This window comes from Festucalex cinctus, chromosome 17 (assembly GCF_051991245.1).
Source record: "Festucalex cinctus isolate MCC-2025b chromosome 17, RoL_Fcin_1.0, whole genome shotgun sequence".
Lineage (NCBI taxonomy): Eukaryota > Metazoa > Chordata > Actinopteri > Syngnathiformes > Syngnathidae > Festucalex > Festucalex cinctus.
The window spans coordinates 502,349-520,149 of record NC_135427.1 but is presented as its reverse complement, the minus strand read 5'-3'; the positions used below and the strand labels follow the sequence as shown (position 1 = coordinate 520,149).

The following is a 17,801-nucleotide window of genomic DNA, read 5'->3' as shown; positions in this document are numbered from 1 at the left end:
TACAGCTGGAAAACTGCAACGGCTTTTGCCTTTTCTACCGTTTTCCTTCCGTGAGCGCTCAGCCACGATCACGTTGCACGTTTATCGCGACTTTGCATCTGTTTGCCTCACATGTGTTTTGGTCTTTCCTCTATGAAATTCTCGTGGCATTTTCTGCGGCTGCCCAATCCCACAGAACACATGTACATCGGCTTGGCCGGTCAGAAGCCCAAAAGTGACTCGAGGCTACTCCAGACGTGTGCTTTAAATTACGCCCGCTAATCTCCGTGACTTCAGCGAATGCTGCTTTTACTTGAGGTTACAACTCTTATGTAGCCATGACGCCTTTTGTTACATAATGCGCTCGGAGCTGAAATCGAAATCGTGTTTGTGCGTTCACTCACTGATGCAGGGGGCCACGGGGGATCGGCTCTGCTGGTAGCCCTTGGCGCAGCGATTGCAGGTGATGCCGGTGACACCGTCCTTGCAGGGGCACTGACCTGTGGTCTGGTTGCAGGTCTTACCCGCTGCTCCTACAGGATGGCAGTCACAGGCTGTGGCGGAGGTCAGGTCGGGTGTGAAAGGAGAGCAGAGAAAATGAAATTAGGATTCATTTCTGAAACACAGAATGGATGTCAACAATATTCTAGAGAAGAAACGGAAAATATTTGCATTTTTCATGAGGCTGTTCTAGATGGACCCGACTTAATAAACGTACTGTGTGAACTGAAGCAAAATGTGACACCGTCTGCCTCTGGGCATCTTGTTCTGGTGACACATCACTTCTCGAAAGTGTTGCAAATCCCTGGCGAATGCCAACATAAACAAGCAAAACTCTTGGAACGCTTGTTCTCATGGCTTTTGGTCTGAAGGGCTATGAAATACGTGAACTTACAGTTACAAAAAGGATGTTCTCTTGGATCCGGGGTATCGTGGGGAGGGCAGGACGGAACAAGTGAAGGTGACGATGACACAGTGAGAGACTTTTGGTGTGTTCAAAACAGTAAAACTAATCTAAAACTTCAGCCATCATTTTGATAGACTGAATGCCTGAAACTGAAGACTGAAACTTTGACGTCTTGACCCGTCAATGGCAATGAATGAAGACAAAATGACTTGGAAAATGAAAAAGCCTGGAACCCACCGCTTTTTTCACGTGACTTGCCAGGCAGCTGCTTCCACGCCACACTTTCTTTCCGTGACTTGACGGAAGTGTGAATGTGTTTATTTGCACCGGACATTTTTGAGCCACTAGAGCAGAGCAGTGTACGAGGGCCCACCTGTTTGCTGGAGCTTTTAAGGAGCTGAAATTGACCCAAGAAAGATCTGGCAGTGGGGCGGGGGAGGGATTAACTACAGCTCAGATCCTCCGAAACACGTTTGGCTTTTTCCGGGCAAGGCCAGTCCCGTCCGCAGGTGTCAAAAGTGGTCGTGGTTCATTTCAAAACGGACGTAAATCTGACGCTCTCAGCAAAATCTCCACCGTTTAGGTCACGCCGGTTCACCCGGAACAGTCGGGCTTTGATGGCGCGGGTGAAAAGACTGACCGGCAGAGAAAATGGCGGCATAATGGGGGCACATGACACAGGGGTCAACTCAGGAAAAGCTGCTGCTGTTAAAAAGAGACAGTCCTCGCCACTATGTGCCAATTGTGTCTCCTGATTCATCAGCCAGAGGCAGCATCAGGTCCAACAACATATCTGACATTCCTGGAGTCCTGCCCTCATTAAGTGTTAATGAAAACCAGCAGATTGGACCACAAACACTACTATGAATACGAACAATCATTTAAAATGAGCCGGGAACTTTCATTTGTCATATGACAAAGAATCATTGAAGTTCTCGACAGAAAAATCAGCAGATGATCCATCTTGGATGTACCCCATGGAATGATTTCTCAGATTTTTTCCTGTGTTAAATCAGTAGACACCCTTTTATTTGATGTGCTGTTGGAGGTTTGTGGACCCGCCAGGACGTGAGCGCGGCAAATGGACAAACATCATTGCTTCCTGGCCGGTGGGCAAACAAGCATCAAGTCAAACAGTTAGAGGAGGAACGGGAACATGAGCGAGAGCAGACCTTCTAAACAAAACAAACTCAGGTTGTTAAGACATCAGAGTTTATAGTCTTTGTCCACCGTGTTCAGTAAACAAGCAGGCAAATATGAGCAGGTCGTAAGGGGGTTTGGAGCGGTGGGTTCAATCTCTGCCCCCTCCTTTTCTCCTCGCAGTTTTTTTTTTTCTGAAGTTTTATGAGCAGGGGGGGTTCGGGCCAGTTAAGAAGCAATAAAAAATAGTCCTCAGATGTTGATGACTTTTCAAGCCTGCGTGACTGCAGCTGTGACGGACGCCGTATTGGGAGTTGTAGTCCTTAACGGGCATTTGTTTATCTGATTAGACCCTCTCGTGTGCAAATAGTGGTTGTTTGTCTGCCGTGATTGGCCACATTGAGAAGCTTTCATCACTCTTCTTGTTTTACGACTCGATTCTGCCAATCCAATGCTTGGACGCTTTCGCAGGACATGGCCATCCGGAATGAAGGAAAACTCAAAAGCGTGCTGATGCGAGGATGGCAGGTAGACTTTAAATGGACTACCAACCAACCTTGAAAAGCATTTGCAAGAATGGAAGTATGTAAAATGGAGGACAAATAAATCTTCAGTTGGGGCGACGGAGACAGATGTCACATAAGCAAATCTAGTCTTGGATGAAACTGTGTACAAATACTTTGCTACTGTGAAATCGGGATAATTTGTTCATTGATGAAATGTTTGAGCTGCAGAACATGAAGTGGAAGAATACTTCTGCCTGTTCAGTTATTTCCTCTTTTGCCAATTGATTGATTGATTGATTGAATACCAGAATACGCACAAAACTGGGAGTTGGCACACTGACAGAACTTCACTTTTTAGGCAATGAAAATCCATTAGCCCTTAGAAATTCAGACATTTTTACCCAACACGCCATGAAGAATTAGATTGCTTCACTCAGTGGTCTCCAACAGCATAAATCAAGCCCCTTACAGATATTTGAAACCAATGTGGTTTATATTGTCTGAGTGTTTCTTCACACAGACTTTTATAGCCTTTTATCAGTGGTTTCTCAAAAACCAGCTGTATGGCAAAGTCTTGGCGTCACAAGAAACTCTTTTGTGTTCTGAGGCTTGATTGCCATTTTTTTTTTTACTTTGAGACACTTTTGTTTCTCGACACGAATGATTTTGTGAAGAAGTTTGTGTTTGTGGGAGGTAAACTGACGACGGAGGCAAGAGTGAAACTGTCGGTGGGTTAATTCCACCTCTCAGATTCTCATTTACAGCCGGTCTAATTAGTTACAGACGCTGCCTCTTAGTGCAGCCCCCCCGCCCCTTTTTGGAAACACCTGTATTTTATTGTCGCAACTCCACTTCAGATGTGACACCCACCCCGCTCAAGCATACCGCACCTTTCACCTCTGTTTTACCCACACATATGGCAACGGGAGAAATTAAAATGCGGTCAACTGACGGGAAAAAGACAAAGACTTTACACCTAAATCGGAGCAAGCGTTGAGGAATTGCTTTGACGTTCAGTTTTGGGGGATTTGCAGAGTTTTAATAGCCGTCACATCTGGGACATATGAAAGAACGGGTGATGCATTGGTTAGGTCCTGATTACTCTGTTTTGATGAGACACAATTACACTGTTACGAGGATTGAGTGTGTAAGAGAATGTTAAAGCTAGATATCGCAGGAAATGACAGATGAGGGATCAATATTCATATTTCAGAACTGGCTTTCTGAAACACTAAAAAGAGTTGGGTCAAAAATCGCCCAAATTAAGTAAAGAATGGGCCAACCCAAATTTCTGAGTGATTTAACCCAAAAAGTCGGATCAAATGAATCAACCACAAAGCAAACCAAAAGCTGTTTTGCTTTGTGGGTTATTGATTTAATTAATAGTTAGGTCAAATTAAATTAGTAAACCACAAAGCAACCCAATTTGAACCAACCTTTTGGGTGAATTAAATAACCCAACTGAAATGGGTCAAGTGTGAACAAATATTTTTTTTAATTTTTTTTTTTAAACCCAAAAAGCTGGGTCAAATAAAATTAATAACCCGCAAAGCGACCTAGGTTTTTTTTTTTTTTTTTTTTTTTTTTGGTTGTTTAAGGGTTATTCACGTAACCCAACTTTTTTGGGTTAATCGAATGATCCCAATTAGTTTTTGAGGTAGGCCTATTTAACCTAAAATGTTTGGTAAACTTTAATTAATAACCCATCCAAAAAAAAAATAAAAAAATGAGGTCGTTTGTGGGTGATTTATTTGACCCAACTGTTTTTAGGTTTAAAAATGTTTTGAAAAAAAACAACCCAATTTAGGTCAAAAACTGTGAACTTGGCTCACTTTGACCAACTTTCTAGGTTGTTTTGGACAAAACACTCCACTTATTTTGTACCAAACTCCCCCCAAAATTGGGTCAAATTGAACCAAGTTAGCAGGTCGGTCCAATTTTTGACCCAACTGTTTTTAGAATGTAGCATCACGGCTAACCTAAAAAAAAAAAAAGCTTGTTCAGTTCTTCAGTTTTGTTTGGCAACTGGACGAAAAGAACGACTGATACAGATTCTCCGCGGTATCTCACAAATTCCTGACAACCACAAGCAAATCCAAGTTAATGCAGCGCATAATGGCGGGACTTACCCTTGCAAGCCCTGCGGTGAGTGATGGGCCGGGCCATGTCTCGGTAGAAGCCCTCCTTGCAGTAGTGGCAGTGGCGGCCGGCGGTGTTGTGGCGGCAGTTCATGCACACGCCTCCGCTCTTCCTCCCCGAGAGCTTGTACAACTCCATGTTGAAGCGACAGCGGCGGGCGTGCAGATTGCAGTTACACGCTGCAGACGGACAACAATTAAGATTTACCGAGATACAAGTGGAATTTGTTGCACGACCACCATTGTATGTCAAATCACCTTTCCCCTTTGAAATTGACGAAAATACAAAAGTATGTATAACCGAGGAAGGATTTCGTGTTTACAACTACATTGCAGCCCCGAGCTTGGCTGCCGCTCCGTCTCTCATCCATCAAAATGATATTTGCAGCGCTCATAATTTATGAATCCGGCTTCCTTCGGTCCATCCGTTATTAATCACCGCAAAGAGACACTTTAATCCAGCGGCTCGCTGATGAGTAAAGTCTCCCGCGGCCTATTAAAAGAAAACAGGTTCAGATAAAGGAAGAGGTTTGAGCTTCTGGATGAGGTGAGCCAGGATATGATGGGACGCGAGACGTGAGGCGCTCTTTCACAAATATGACGGGTTTGCTCCTTCTTACCTTGGAGATTAAAGGCTATTACAAAACCTGTGAATCTTGTTTACATTGCAGTTTGATTTAAGACCCGAGTGAGGTGAAGTAGCTCCAAGGAATAATTGTTTTTATTTTTTTAATGTTTTCTCCTGTTACAGTTTGTGTACTTTACAATAAATTCAATGTCATTGCTTCATGTCAAGCCAATGTATGTGCTTAAAATTTATAGCCCACATCCATATAGTTCCCTCATCTGATCATTTTAACGAGTAATAAAGTTTGCACAAGCATGGCACAAAACTCTGTAAATGCTAACACAACTTGAGAGGTGATCAGCCGGGCCACCATCTTCACAGATCATTTAAGTACGGCAATAATTCCCAAACAGTCATCTGGCATGCATATTAGAGTGTCGCTTTATGGGGTTAATTTTTCAATTTCACTTCATTGGTCCCATTGATCTACAAGCGATGCATTTTTGTTCATTACAAGACGGTCACAATTGCTCAATACTCTGCAGTAACAGTCATATTCTATGAGTTGTTTTTACATGTTCTGTGGCATTATTTTTGTTCAAATATCTGTTGCCAATATCAATGCTAATTTCGGGAGCTAGTCTGACATGGTGCATTCAGTGTTAGCATTAAGCTAACCAAATTGAAAAAAAAAAAAGAAGAATTTTGAATTTTGCCTCTCTTTTTTTTAAAGAATAATCTGCCAAACTGCCGCTTGTTGTTAAGTTTACTCCCACCATTTAGTGCATGAGAAAAATGGGTCAAGTGATGGCGTATCTAGAAAAACTTGTAATCCGGATCACACATATTTGTTTGGTTGTGAGTTGATCTAATTTAAAATAAAAAATAAATCACAAAAATAAAATAGATAAAAATGTGTTGCCGCAATACAATTTGGCAACATTGACAGCCATGGCAATGTCAGAAAATCTATTCTCCAGACATCAAATAAATGCACCATCACGGTCATTTTTAAACTATTATTTAAAAAGGCACAATTAATACACATTGTCGCTGCAATCACGAGAGCTGTGCATAATATCCACATTCAAAAAAAAGGAGGCCTGTTACCAGGCTGGGGAAATGAGGCCTTGTTTTTACCCCGGTTCAAGATCCAGTATAAAAAAAAGAAAAGAAAAAAAAGAAATGGGGGTGGGGAAGCACATTCCCAGACTATTTCCCAATTCCATCTGGTTACTACGCCGCCCAATTTGTTTGGAATTCAGAGGCTAATCAAACAACGTTTCAAATATGAATCAAAAATGAGTTGCTGATTTCGAGGGCGTTGCGTTCAAAATGATCTTGACCACATGACAAGAGGAGAATGTGAAATATTCATAACAAATGTCCATTGAAGGTGATCCATGCTTTTAGCTGATATTAAAAACATTTGCAAGCATGCAAAGCTGACGCAAACAAGTTCATTCTGCGTTTTCACGGGCAGGTATGATGCCGGTTATGCGATTAAGCATCTCAAGCGCGCATACAGCTGCGAGCATGTGGGACCATTAACACCTTGTGGTAGAACATGAAAGTGATGGATCACGTTTTGTGTGCAGCTGAAGAACTGACGGACGTCTTCTGGCGTCTTGTTGATTTACTGCTGCACGGCAACACGATCGTCCGGCAAAGTACTGAGAGGCACGTTCAAGTGTGGAGAATGTAATGAATCCAACCTTTTGAGTGTTTTAACATATGTGGCCAGGGTCAGTTGTCGTAGTTTATTTGCGGAATTAGATGATCCTAATAATGCAAAACAGTGACTGTGGTGAGAGCAAATCATTGAGCTCCTGTCTTATCTTCTCAGTTTGGCAGTAATATTGATTGTTCTTCGCAGAGGACAAAGAATATATGCATGTGTTACATTTGTTGCTTAACTCATTCACTCCCAGCCATTTTCACAGAAGCAATTCCGTTCGCTCCCGGCTGTTTTACTGGATTTTGACTGATTTTGCAAGGCCCACAGAGTATTGTGTTCAATTGCTATAAAAGCATGGAACCTATCAAAAGAAAGATTAAAGTCCTAAAAATATGTTTCTGTTTCCGTTTTGCAGCAATTAGCATTAGAAGAGAGCTAAGTTTCATCAGTTTTCACAAATCTATTTAAAATTGTAATTTAGCTTTTTTTCTAGAAGGCCCTGGTTGATGTCATTTGTTCTGCTGCCACCTGCTGGCCGTTTGTGTTATAACTACCATTTCTGCAACCGTTCTTTGCAACTGAGAGGCTGCATCAAAGCCTTCTGTATGCTCTAGCATAAAAAAAAATAAAAAAAATAAATAAAAAACATAAATACGTCTTTGGGACACTTACATTAAAAAAACGTATTTACACGTTATTGGGAGAAAATGAGTTAAAAGGTAGCAATACGGCCGCACAGATGCTAATTATTAGCTGATGGAGTTTCTCACATGTTAGCATTAAGGTAGTGGTTTATTTACATGTGAAATTCGCTTTGCGACACCCCAAACCTGACACTTGGACAACCCTCACACCTAAATTAAGCTTTCGGAAGGCCCTGATTCATTTTTATTGAGCTTACATGTTTCCAAATGTGAGGGGGGGGAAAAAAAAATCCCCTTGCATGTAGCCAGTGTTGAGAAGTGTAAAAAAAAAATGGTCCGCATGTTGTCTAGGATATCACACAACAAACAACCCGCGGTTGGCAAACAAACGGACGACAAATCATTTTTAAAACGTGAGAAGAAAATAACCATATGTCATGCAGATAAAGAGCAACAAATTGGAGTTACTGTGTGACGGAATTACTGCTTCACACAGCTGGAAGCCAACGTCCTCCTCCGCACATGTTTCTGAGTTCACCATCTCGAAAGTCCTTTAAGTAGAGCGAGCGTGCCAGGTAACATATTGACTCAAGAACAGCCCAGTTCTATTTTTGCTCCCCAAACAGGTGCCCGGAGTCGGCTCACGGAGCCTCCTGTCAAGGATTTCGATGTGACAAATCGGCCTGTTGAAGCCGGCTCTCAACAAATAAAATGCGAGCGTGCTTGTGAACCAGACAGCCGGGCTCTTCCCTCCCCATATGTTAGGGATAAATCCAACCTCATTTTTCCTTCGCTTCTACCAAAGCCAAGGTGCTATGCACAGCCAATTGATTTTGGATGCCTGTGCAAGTCCCACCCCCGCAAAATGTTATGACTAATATTGGTCCTTGAAGAGTGGAGGGCCACTCTCTGACCGCCATCTTTCTCTACTTGGCTTGGGCTGTGGTCCAGACATGTTGCAGCACACCATGTGTTACTCTCATCTCGACATGGCCAAACTGGCTCTGGATTTTCTGTCTGTGTGTGTTTGCAGGGCTGAACTGTGCCTGGCTGCTCCAGCCACCTGCTCAGGACTTTGGGGGGGAACACCCGGTTAATTACCTCCTTGTTGGATCCATGGCATCCATACAGTGTGGTGAAAAATAAATAAATAAATAAATATATATATATATATATATATATATATATATATATATATATATATATATATATATATATGTTCTAAATTTACAATGAAATGCACAATATTTTTCGTAACCTGTCAAACTATTACATAAAAGTGGGAAAAAATGTTAAACTAATAGAAATATGGCCGCATCTTTTAATTGTTGATACAGTAATTTCATAATAATTGATCAAATTGAGTTAAAAAAAAATACTGTACTGTTGGAAAAAAAACAAAAAAAAAGTGATATTGATTTGTGCTGAGGTCATTTTTCTGCCACTAGATGGCATATTTTCCTTTGTAAGACGTTGGTGACAGTCGAACTGGGTGAGCTGCTCTGTCAGGCCTAATTGATTAAAACACACTACAACAATTGTGTTTATGCCACTTCCACAAGCATCGTCGCATAAACCAACAGACAAATACACAGAATCTATCAAAAATAAATTAGAGCACACTGAAAGGGATTTGACGTATCGGCCGCGTACAGGCGGACACAATTTCATCAAAACTAAATACCGAAGAGTTCATGGAACAGTCCGGAGCACTCATGTTCTCTCTTAACAGTCCCGACTCCGGCAGCCACAAACAACACGAGCGTGTTGGCTGGAAACCGCATCGTTCGGCAGTTAACAGAGCCCGCAGGCTTGCAACAACATTGAAAAGAAGAAAAACGGTGAGATTTCAATGACAAAAGCGAGGCTCTGATTTCAGCCGAAGGGGCTCCTTGATAGAAAAAGTCACTGTTGGTGGGAAAGTCAGGTTGATTGCTACCATGTGTGGGCGTGTGACTTGATAGAGCGGCGCGGGCACCGCATATTAGCACAATTAACATTACTTCACCTCTTTATAATTACTTGATGCGAAGACTGTCAATCAAACGGATTCAATCGTGGCTTAACAAGAAAAGATAAATCACTTCTTGGGATGCATGTTTTGAACTGAAAATGGAGAAAATGCCAGCTTCTTTGCTTCTTAAAGGCCCTGTAAAGTGTTGTGTCCAGTAAATTCGACATCTCAGAGATGAGTGTTGTTCACTTCCCTGCCATATTTGGATGTTAGGGGAAAAAAACAAAACTTTTAAAACCTGGAAAGTCTTTCTTATGCCTACACAATTACTTGTTTGAGACATGTAAAATTATCCGTTCAAAGTCTCCGGTGGCCGGAATATATCCCACGAGGCTTTTCCACACCGCAACAACGAGGCACTCTAAAGCGACCACGCAAGCTGGGTGTTAAGTCGGACTTAAAAATGTGCACACTCATGGTTGACAATGAGTCACAAAGACAAGTTCAGAAGACAAGTTGCTAGCTAGCTAGCAAGCGCTTAACTTTACTATAGTGGGGCAGGAACCACTCATGACCGAGCCAAAGTGCGTCACTACTTGGCACTGTTTTGAAAAATCCCCGTAGACCCTGTGAGGTATAATTGCACACGACTGTTGATTTTACAACAAAACTCCTCGGCTGTGTAATTATTCAAAAGCACAAGTGGTTTCTTTTCACAAACTCCTCCTCAGCACAAAAAAAATACATCATCCTGTAAGTAATTGATGTGACGAGGCCTTGTTAGCCTCCAGCGACATGCGAGTTACGGGTGGGGGTTGAAGTCGATTAGCAAAAAGTAGGATAATGACACATATCAAAGTGCTATCAAAGCAGCTGCGCTCTCTTCCCCTTCTAAATTTGGTTTCTCATCATAGTCTTTTATATCATGTTGCCCTCAGGCGACAGACGTTTGACTTCTGCTTGGAAAATTGCATTACGAGAGAATCCAGACATCCTCGTGTTAAAACCGAGATAACGTGACACGAATCCTGCAACGTTTTCACTTTTGCTCCGTGAAGTCATTTCTCAAATCGTGTGTCTTGACGAATGCGCTCCACAGGTGGAACACAGGCTGACCTCGACTTGCTCTCGGCTGGTAGAAGCTCAGCGAGTGAGACAAAAATAAAGCAGTGAAAAGGATGGTGGATCTATTTTGAAATTCTAATCGGCATCAAATAAGTGTCTGCCCCTTGTCAGACGGGAGAGAAAAACGACGACGTGGTCGTCGGGGGGTTTCCGCGGCACCGTGCGCGTCTGAAAGCTTATTGGTTGCACGGTTCTTCTTGGCTGGCTTTGTCTCTCGGTTGCACACAAACAAACACCTCTGTTGTATCCCACTGCTCTCACTAAGCAACCCATTTGTCAATGTCCTCTTACATCCTGCTAAATAGTTATTAAAAAAAAAAAAAAAAAAAAAATCAGGTTGAACCCACCAAAAGGCTCTGAATATCAATTATCAGCGACTATTTGCTCCCAAAAACGTTCTATTGTAAATATTGCCATTGTCCCAAACACGTATTTATAAGTTTTTATTTATTTATTTTTTTATGCTAGAGTATAGAGAAGGCTTTGATGCAGCCTCTGACTTGAAGAGGTCGCTTAAAACAATGGTAGTTATTGCAAAACTAAAACGGCCAGCAGGTGGCAGCAGCGTATAAGAGATTAAACAGGGCCATGTTGCAACAAGCTCTTTTCCCCAGCGTTTTTAACAGGTTTGTGAATAATCATAAACCTTATCTAATTGCTGCGAAATGGAAACAGAAACATACTTTTTTTTTTTTTCTTGATGAAAGAAGAGACTAATCTTTCTTTTGGTAGGTTCCGTGGTTTTATAGCAATAGAACACAATATTCTGTGGGCCTTGCAAAATCAGTCAAAATCCAGGAAAGCAGAGCGAAGGTGCTTCAGTGAAAATGGCTGGGAGTGAATGAGTTAATAATCAGTATTGGCCCTGGAAAAAAAAAAAAAAAAGTCAAGTCTATCTCTAAACTAACCCAAAGTTGACAGACATGATCTAATAATTTATTCACTAACTGTTACTAAATTGAGGAAATTTCCCTCAGGTGATGACGTATTAATACGCAATACATGTCTGCACTGAGTACTTATTTATTCAACTGATTTGATTTGAAAGGTGCACAAAAACCAGACCGGCGTACTGGCGATCGCTTGCCAAGCGCAATGATTCAGACGTACTATAATAAAATATTCAGCGACACACCCTCTACGGCGCTGCCAACCTCAGCTCACCTGCAATCTTGAAAAATACACCCGACGGATTCAAGGAGCCTGTAAATGACCCGTGCGGTTGGTGCGATGAATGCATACCGGTGTAACACTGCAGCGAAGCTAAGCTCCATTAGCGATGGATGGTGCCTGGCTCCGGTTGCAGCATCCCTGAGCTGCACTCCCAATGAGCTGTACTCCAAATGAGCGAAGAGGAAGGACTGGAGAATAATTTGCCGCCGCCGCCAACACTGGAGGCAGCGACGCGATCATAAATCATCGCCGACTCGTGTCACTTGACTCCACAAGAGGCCTCTCATCCCATACAGTCTCTTTTAGCAGACTTAATTTTAAAGTCAACAAACGGTATTTACATTCCGGCGCGGGCCATGCCAGCAAAAACAACAATACTCAATCACAAGCAAACAGAACTGTTGCATCTGTTTCCTCGTTCTGTCCCGCGCCGCTTTGCAGATAAATCGCAGCCTTTTCCAGCACGCCCTCATCAATATGAACAGATTGCCCTCGCTAACCTACCAGGACGGGGATTTGGAAACGAGTGTGCTCAAGATGGAGGCAGCAGATGGGTCGAAAGAAGAGCCCATACTCTACTTGGGAGGGAAAATTAAATGACAGTAAACAGTGTCCAATAATTCACTGCAAAGATCCCCACACATAATATATAGGTAGGCGTATATTTACTGTCATCTACGAAGAATGACTAATACACTAAAAAATATTTTGGACAAATTGGGGCAAAAATGGGCCAACACAACTTTTTAAGTTATTTAATCCAAAATGTTGACTCAAATTAAATTAATAACCAACAAAGTAGCCACATTTTTGGGCAGTTTTGTGGGTTATTCAACGTTTTGGAGTAATTGAATAACCCAATTGAATTGGGTTGAACATGAACCAACCCAACTTTTTATTATTATTATTTATATTCTTTTTTTTATTTATATTATTTATTATTTGTTATTTAATCCAAAATGTGGGGTCAAATTCATCCATCCATTTTCCGAACCGCTTATTCCTCACAAGGGTCGCGGGGGGTGCTGGAGCCTATCTCAGCTGGCTTTGGGCAGTAGGCGGGGTACACCCTGGACTGGTCGCCAGCCAATCGCAGACCCACAAAGCAATCCAGTTGTTTTGAGTCGTTTTGTGGGTTATTCATCTAAGTGTTTGGGTTAATTGACTAACCCAACTGAATTGGGTCAAAACTTAACCAATCCAACATGTATTTAACCCAAAAATGTTGGGCCAAATTAAATAATCCACAAAGTAAACTAATATTTAGCAGTTTTGTGGGTTATTCATATGACGACATTTTTCGGGTAATTGAACATGAACCAACCCCTACGATTGGCTGGCAACCCGTTCAGGGTGTACCCTGTCTACCGCCCAAAAGCCAGCTGAGATAGGCTCCAGCATCCCCCCCGGGACCTTTGTGCGGTCAAGAAAATGGATGGATGGGTGAACCAACCCAACTTTTTGAGTTATTTAACCCAAAATGTTGGGTCAAATTAAATTAATAACCCACAAAGCAACCCAGTTGTTTTGTGGGTTAGTCATTGGATCCAAGTGTTTGGATTAATTGACGAACCCAATTGAATTGGGTCAAAAACTAATCCAACCCAACATCTATTTAACCCAAAAACGTTGGGTCAAATTAAATAACCGACAAAGTAACCCATTTTGTAGGCTGTTGTAGGTAATTGATTTGACCCACTTTTTTTTTGGTTAATTCAATAACTCAGTTCAATTGGGTCAACAATGAATCAACCCAACATTTATTTAACCCAAAAATGTTGGGTCAAATTGAATTAGTACGCCGCAAAGCAACCTAAATTAGGGGGCTGTTGTGTGGGTTACTCATTTAACCCAACTTTTTATGTTAATTGAATAACCCAATAGAATTAGGTTAAAAAAAAAAAATGAACTGACCAAGCTTTTATTAAATCCAACATGTAGGGTCAAATAAAATTAATAACCCACAAAGGAACACAAATTTTGGCATTGATTTATGGGTTACTCATTTGACCCAACTTTCTCGGTTATTCATTTCGGTCCCTTGTTGACCCAATTTGGGTTAATTTTGACCCAACTATTTTTAGAGTGCACATTTCTTTCTCAGAAAATTAAGAATTACGTCTACTCCCGTGCCCCACTCATATTCCACGACATCCTCCAACATCTCAGCGTCAGCTTAAGCACGTCACCACTTTGCAAAAGGATCACGACCCCCCCGCCCTGCTCCCTTTAGACCTTCCCCTTTTACTCAAAACACCCTCAGGCCCAGCTTTGGGTTCCATTGACACCTAAGGGACTTCCCCGCTCTGTAACTTGCCACCTTTTAACACGTTTGTCCCGTCTAAACACTTTTCCAGGCCACACTGCAGCCATTTGTTCAACAAGGCACAAAGAAATCAAGTTATAGGGGCTTTTTGATGACATACTACACATGGAAGATTTTTTTTAAGGTTCTCTGGGGATCATTTGGAAGCAGAACAACCACTTCCAACTTTACATTCCGCATATCTTGGCCTGACTTTGTGGCGTATGGACGAACGTATATAGTGCGCTGTGAGCTTTAATTGGCCCGTATCAACGCCGGGGATTAGGTCATCGGAGTTGTGCGGCGCAGCGGGGCAGTTTGGGTCCAGGAATTCTGGATAAAGGCGACATATGCATCCCCACAGAGAAGAGACCTGCAGGAAGCGGGTGTAGCGTTTCGGAAAGAGCTACGGGACATTTAAAAAGAGAGGGCGTATGCAGAGGCACGCCGGAGAGAGCACCGAGGGATTTACAGGATATTGTTGCAAGAAGCGGATCGGCGCGCGTGTGTCGAGTAAGAGAGGGTGCAGAGGGCAAGTATTGCTGGCACGGATGAGAGTTGGATATTTCGCTTTTAGTTTTGTCACTCCCGGTCGCCCTTAAGCAGATCTGGCGTTGCTAAATATGATCTCAGGCCAGCTCACTGGGCAATTACAACATGTTAGAAAAATATACACCGTACACTTCATTTTTTTTTTTTTTCCCCTCTCCCCACTTTCTGGCTTCATCAAGCGAGGCGAGGTGAAAACGGGGACAGCGCTTACTAATTCGCCGCTACTTTGCTATGCTTCCACATTTTTATGACAGGCAAAATTGAGCGGAATTAAATTTCACTGGATGTCTGTTTATATTTAAAACAGGTGTACAAATCTAATATGAAACTTCCACACGTGAAAAAGCGAGTCAATTGGAAATGAGCATTTCAACGTAACTGCATAAGGGCTATACAATTACATTAACAGCCACTGGCACGTAAATAAGAATAACAATTTGACATGGCAAGCTTCCAGAGCGTAAACACTGCTCGGTCGCATGACGACTTGGATGATTTAGCCGCAGCCGAGTGCCAGTGGGCTGAGTAGTTGTCATCCACTGTTTAGACATTTCCAGAAAACATGAGCGTTTCCCTGAAGAGGTGCACTTAATCCACAAGCCTGATGGGAAACGCAGGCGAGTGATGGATTCTCGGTCCTTTGAGAGACGTCGCCACGTTTACCAGCTCAAAACAGGCAGCTACCAAAAAACATCCACGCATCCGCCATTTTCTGTCGAAGCGATTAGTCATTTGGACTTTCATCGACATCGACCTTTTTTTCCACCCCAATCTATTGTCGCTGTCCAAATATTGTTGATTTAAAATTTTTAAACGCAAAACTATACAATTGGTCTGTCACCACATCATCTGTAATTTGTAAGTAATTATTAACCATTTTTAAATCTACTAACCCTCTTTCAAAATGTATGAGTAGTGTCATAAACTCAGCCTATTCCTCACTCTGTGAGAGCAGTGCAGCATTAAGTCGCCTCAAGATTGAAAGTTTGGATTGTTTTTAGACAATAATGAGGAAAAATTGTTTAGATTAAAAAAAAAATAGCTACAATGCTATTTTTTTATTCATTGCATCATTCGTGGCTCTAAGACCTTTGTAAAAAGAGTTTAGTAAGATGTATTTTATTGATTTATTTATTTATATTTTATGTTGTATTTTACTTTAAGTATGAGAGGATGCAATATGAATATGAATATGATCATGATACCATTGTCATTTTGTCATGTTTGTCATGAATAGCATCACTTAACTAAAACGTTCAGTGAATGTGCGACTAGCTTTTATTTATATTTATTCAGTAAATACATAAAATAATACATTGTATAAATATATTTGTGTATACTATTTATGTAATTTTTGTTTTAGTTTAAGTTGTGTTCATTCTTTGTAACTGAATTATGGGGAGAAAAGGGGTAGAAAAAATCAAACTTGCCTTCTTTCTGCAGCGCTTCATACTAGATGGGAGAACATTTGTGTTTGTTATATATATTTTTAAATAAATTAATTAAATGAATAAAATGAAATGTCAGGGTTAGATGAACGACGATGTTTTTTGTAGTAAATACATTTTAAAGTGGACAATTTGGACCATGGGCATATTTTTTTTGTTTTTTTTGTTTTTTTTACAAACTAGTGATAGACGGATTATCCGCAGTGACGATTATCAGATGTGATATTTGGCATTTTGAGTTGAAAAGGTGTTAAGAGTTGGAGTTTGCATTTTTTTTTAAATTTGTTTTTCCCTTTTCCTGAAAATGAACATCGGTTATCGGCCTCCTTGACTATTAATAATCGGTATCGGCCTTATCGGTCCATCTGCAATTCAAACCCACTTAAACCCCACATAGAAAAAAAAAAAAAGAAAAAAGTACTCACGCAGACACTCGTTGGCCTCGCGGGCGCTGGCCCTCTGCCACGGCCGGTCGTAGTGGAAGGGCTTGCAGCGGTCACATTCGGGCCCTTCCGTGTTGTGCTTGCAGTCGCACACCAGCTTGCCCTCCTTGTCCTTCAGGCAGCGCGACCCGTGACCGTTGCACTTGCACCTGCCGCCCACCTGGAAGTCGCCCACCGCGTAGAAGTACGCAGGCAGCGTGGAGGCCACCCCGACGGGATCCTCGTCCCTCCCGCCGGCCGGTCCCGGCTCCCGCGACTGCTGGGGCCGACTGAAGACCACGCGGATGTCGGTGACTGTCACCCAGTCCTGAAGGACAGGACTGTTGTCGAAGTCTTTGCCGGACGGCCGTCCGTCCAAGGTGCTGAACGCGATGAGTCCTCCAGAGAGTGGGTAGAGGTCGGTGTGGCCGTCGGTGCACAAAGCCTCCTGTTCGTTCTGCTTGGTAATGGCGGCTTTGTTGGGCCGGTTGTACACGCGCCGACACTGGGACGAGTAGAACTGATAGGGCGTCCATGTTTTCCCGTAGTCCATGCTCTTGTAGATGGCCAGCGACTCCGGTCTTGGCGAGCAGAACTGCAAGCTCACGTACGTGATCTCGAACTTCTTCCCGAGGGAAAGCGTCAGCGTCACGTTATGCGGCGAGGTGTTGAGGTTCTCCGACTGCCAGCAAGTCAGGTTGTGGGCCGAGTTGAGATCGGTGAGGTAGGAAGGCGGGCGGGCGCGGCGGGGGTCGGCGGCGTCGCAGATCTGGCACGTTCGCACCGACGGCCGCTCGTCGCCGCGCTCCACCACGCTGCACGAGCGGGACGGCGGCCGGCCGCACACGCTGGACACCGCCACCTCTTTGCCGAAGGCCGCGTTGATGAACTCGGGGATGCAGCGGCGGGCGGCGCCGGCGTCGTCGTAGCAAGGGTCCGCCGGGGTCTGCTGCACCGCGAAGGGGTTGTTGGCGCCGTGCGGGCATGCCGAGCGCGCCAGGAGGCACAAGCACAGCAGGTACGTCCAGGGTTCCCTCATTCTGCTCCGAGGGCCTGGCTTCCAACAAACGAACGCGCCTTCAGATGGAAATATGTGCGAGTCCGCCAGAGAAGCTGTGCGTGTCAATATAAGAGCGAGCGAGACGTGTCAAAACTTCTCACTAAAATCTCTCTTAGCCGTGCTTAATTGCAGCCCGGAGGAAGGAGACTGTCTGTGCTCGGTGACCCTTCACGTAAGTCCCTTCCTGCGGGAGACGGATACA

The 17,801-nt window shown here is 43.0% G+C and overlaps 1 protein-coding gene across 2 annotated transcripts in view; it reads right to left on the bottom strand.

Annotated features, from left to right (window-relative positions):
* The window catches only part of ntn2 (netrin 2), a 43,355-nt gene that overhangs the window by 11,747 nt on the left and 13,807 nt on the right, over positions 1–17,801 (bottom strand). For both annotated transcript variants that reach the window (XM_077503225.1, XM_077503226.1), the window contains exons 2-4: positions 16,543–17,783; positions 4,662–4,850; positions 384–533 (exon numbers count right to left, since the gene is read on the bottom strand). In XM_077503225.1, coding sequence (XP_077359351.1) covers positions 384–533; positions 4,662–4,850; positions 16,543–17,578 — 1,375 coding nt within the window. In that variant the 5' untranslated portion in view covers positions 17,579–17,783. The remainder of the gene's footprint in view (positions 1–383; positions 534–4,661; positions 4,851–16,542; positions 17,784–17,801) is intronic.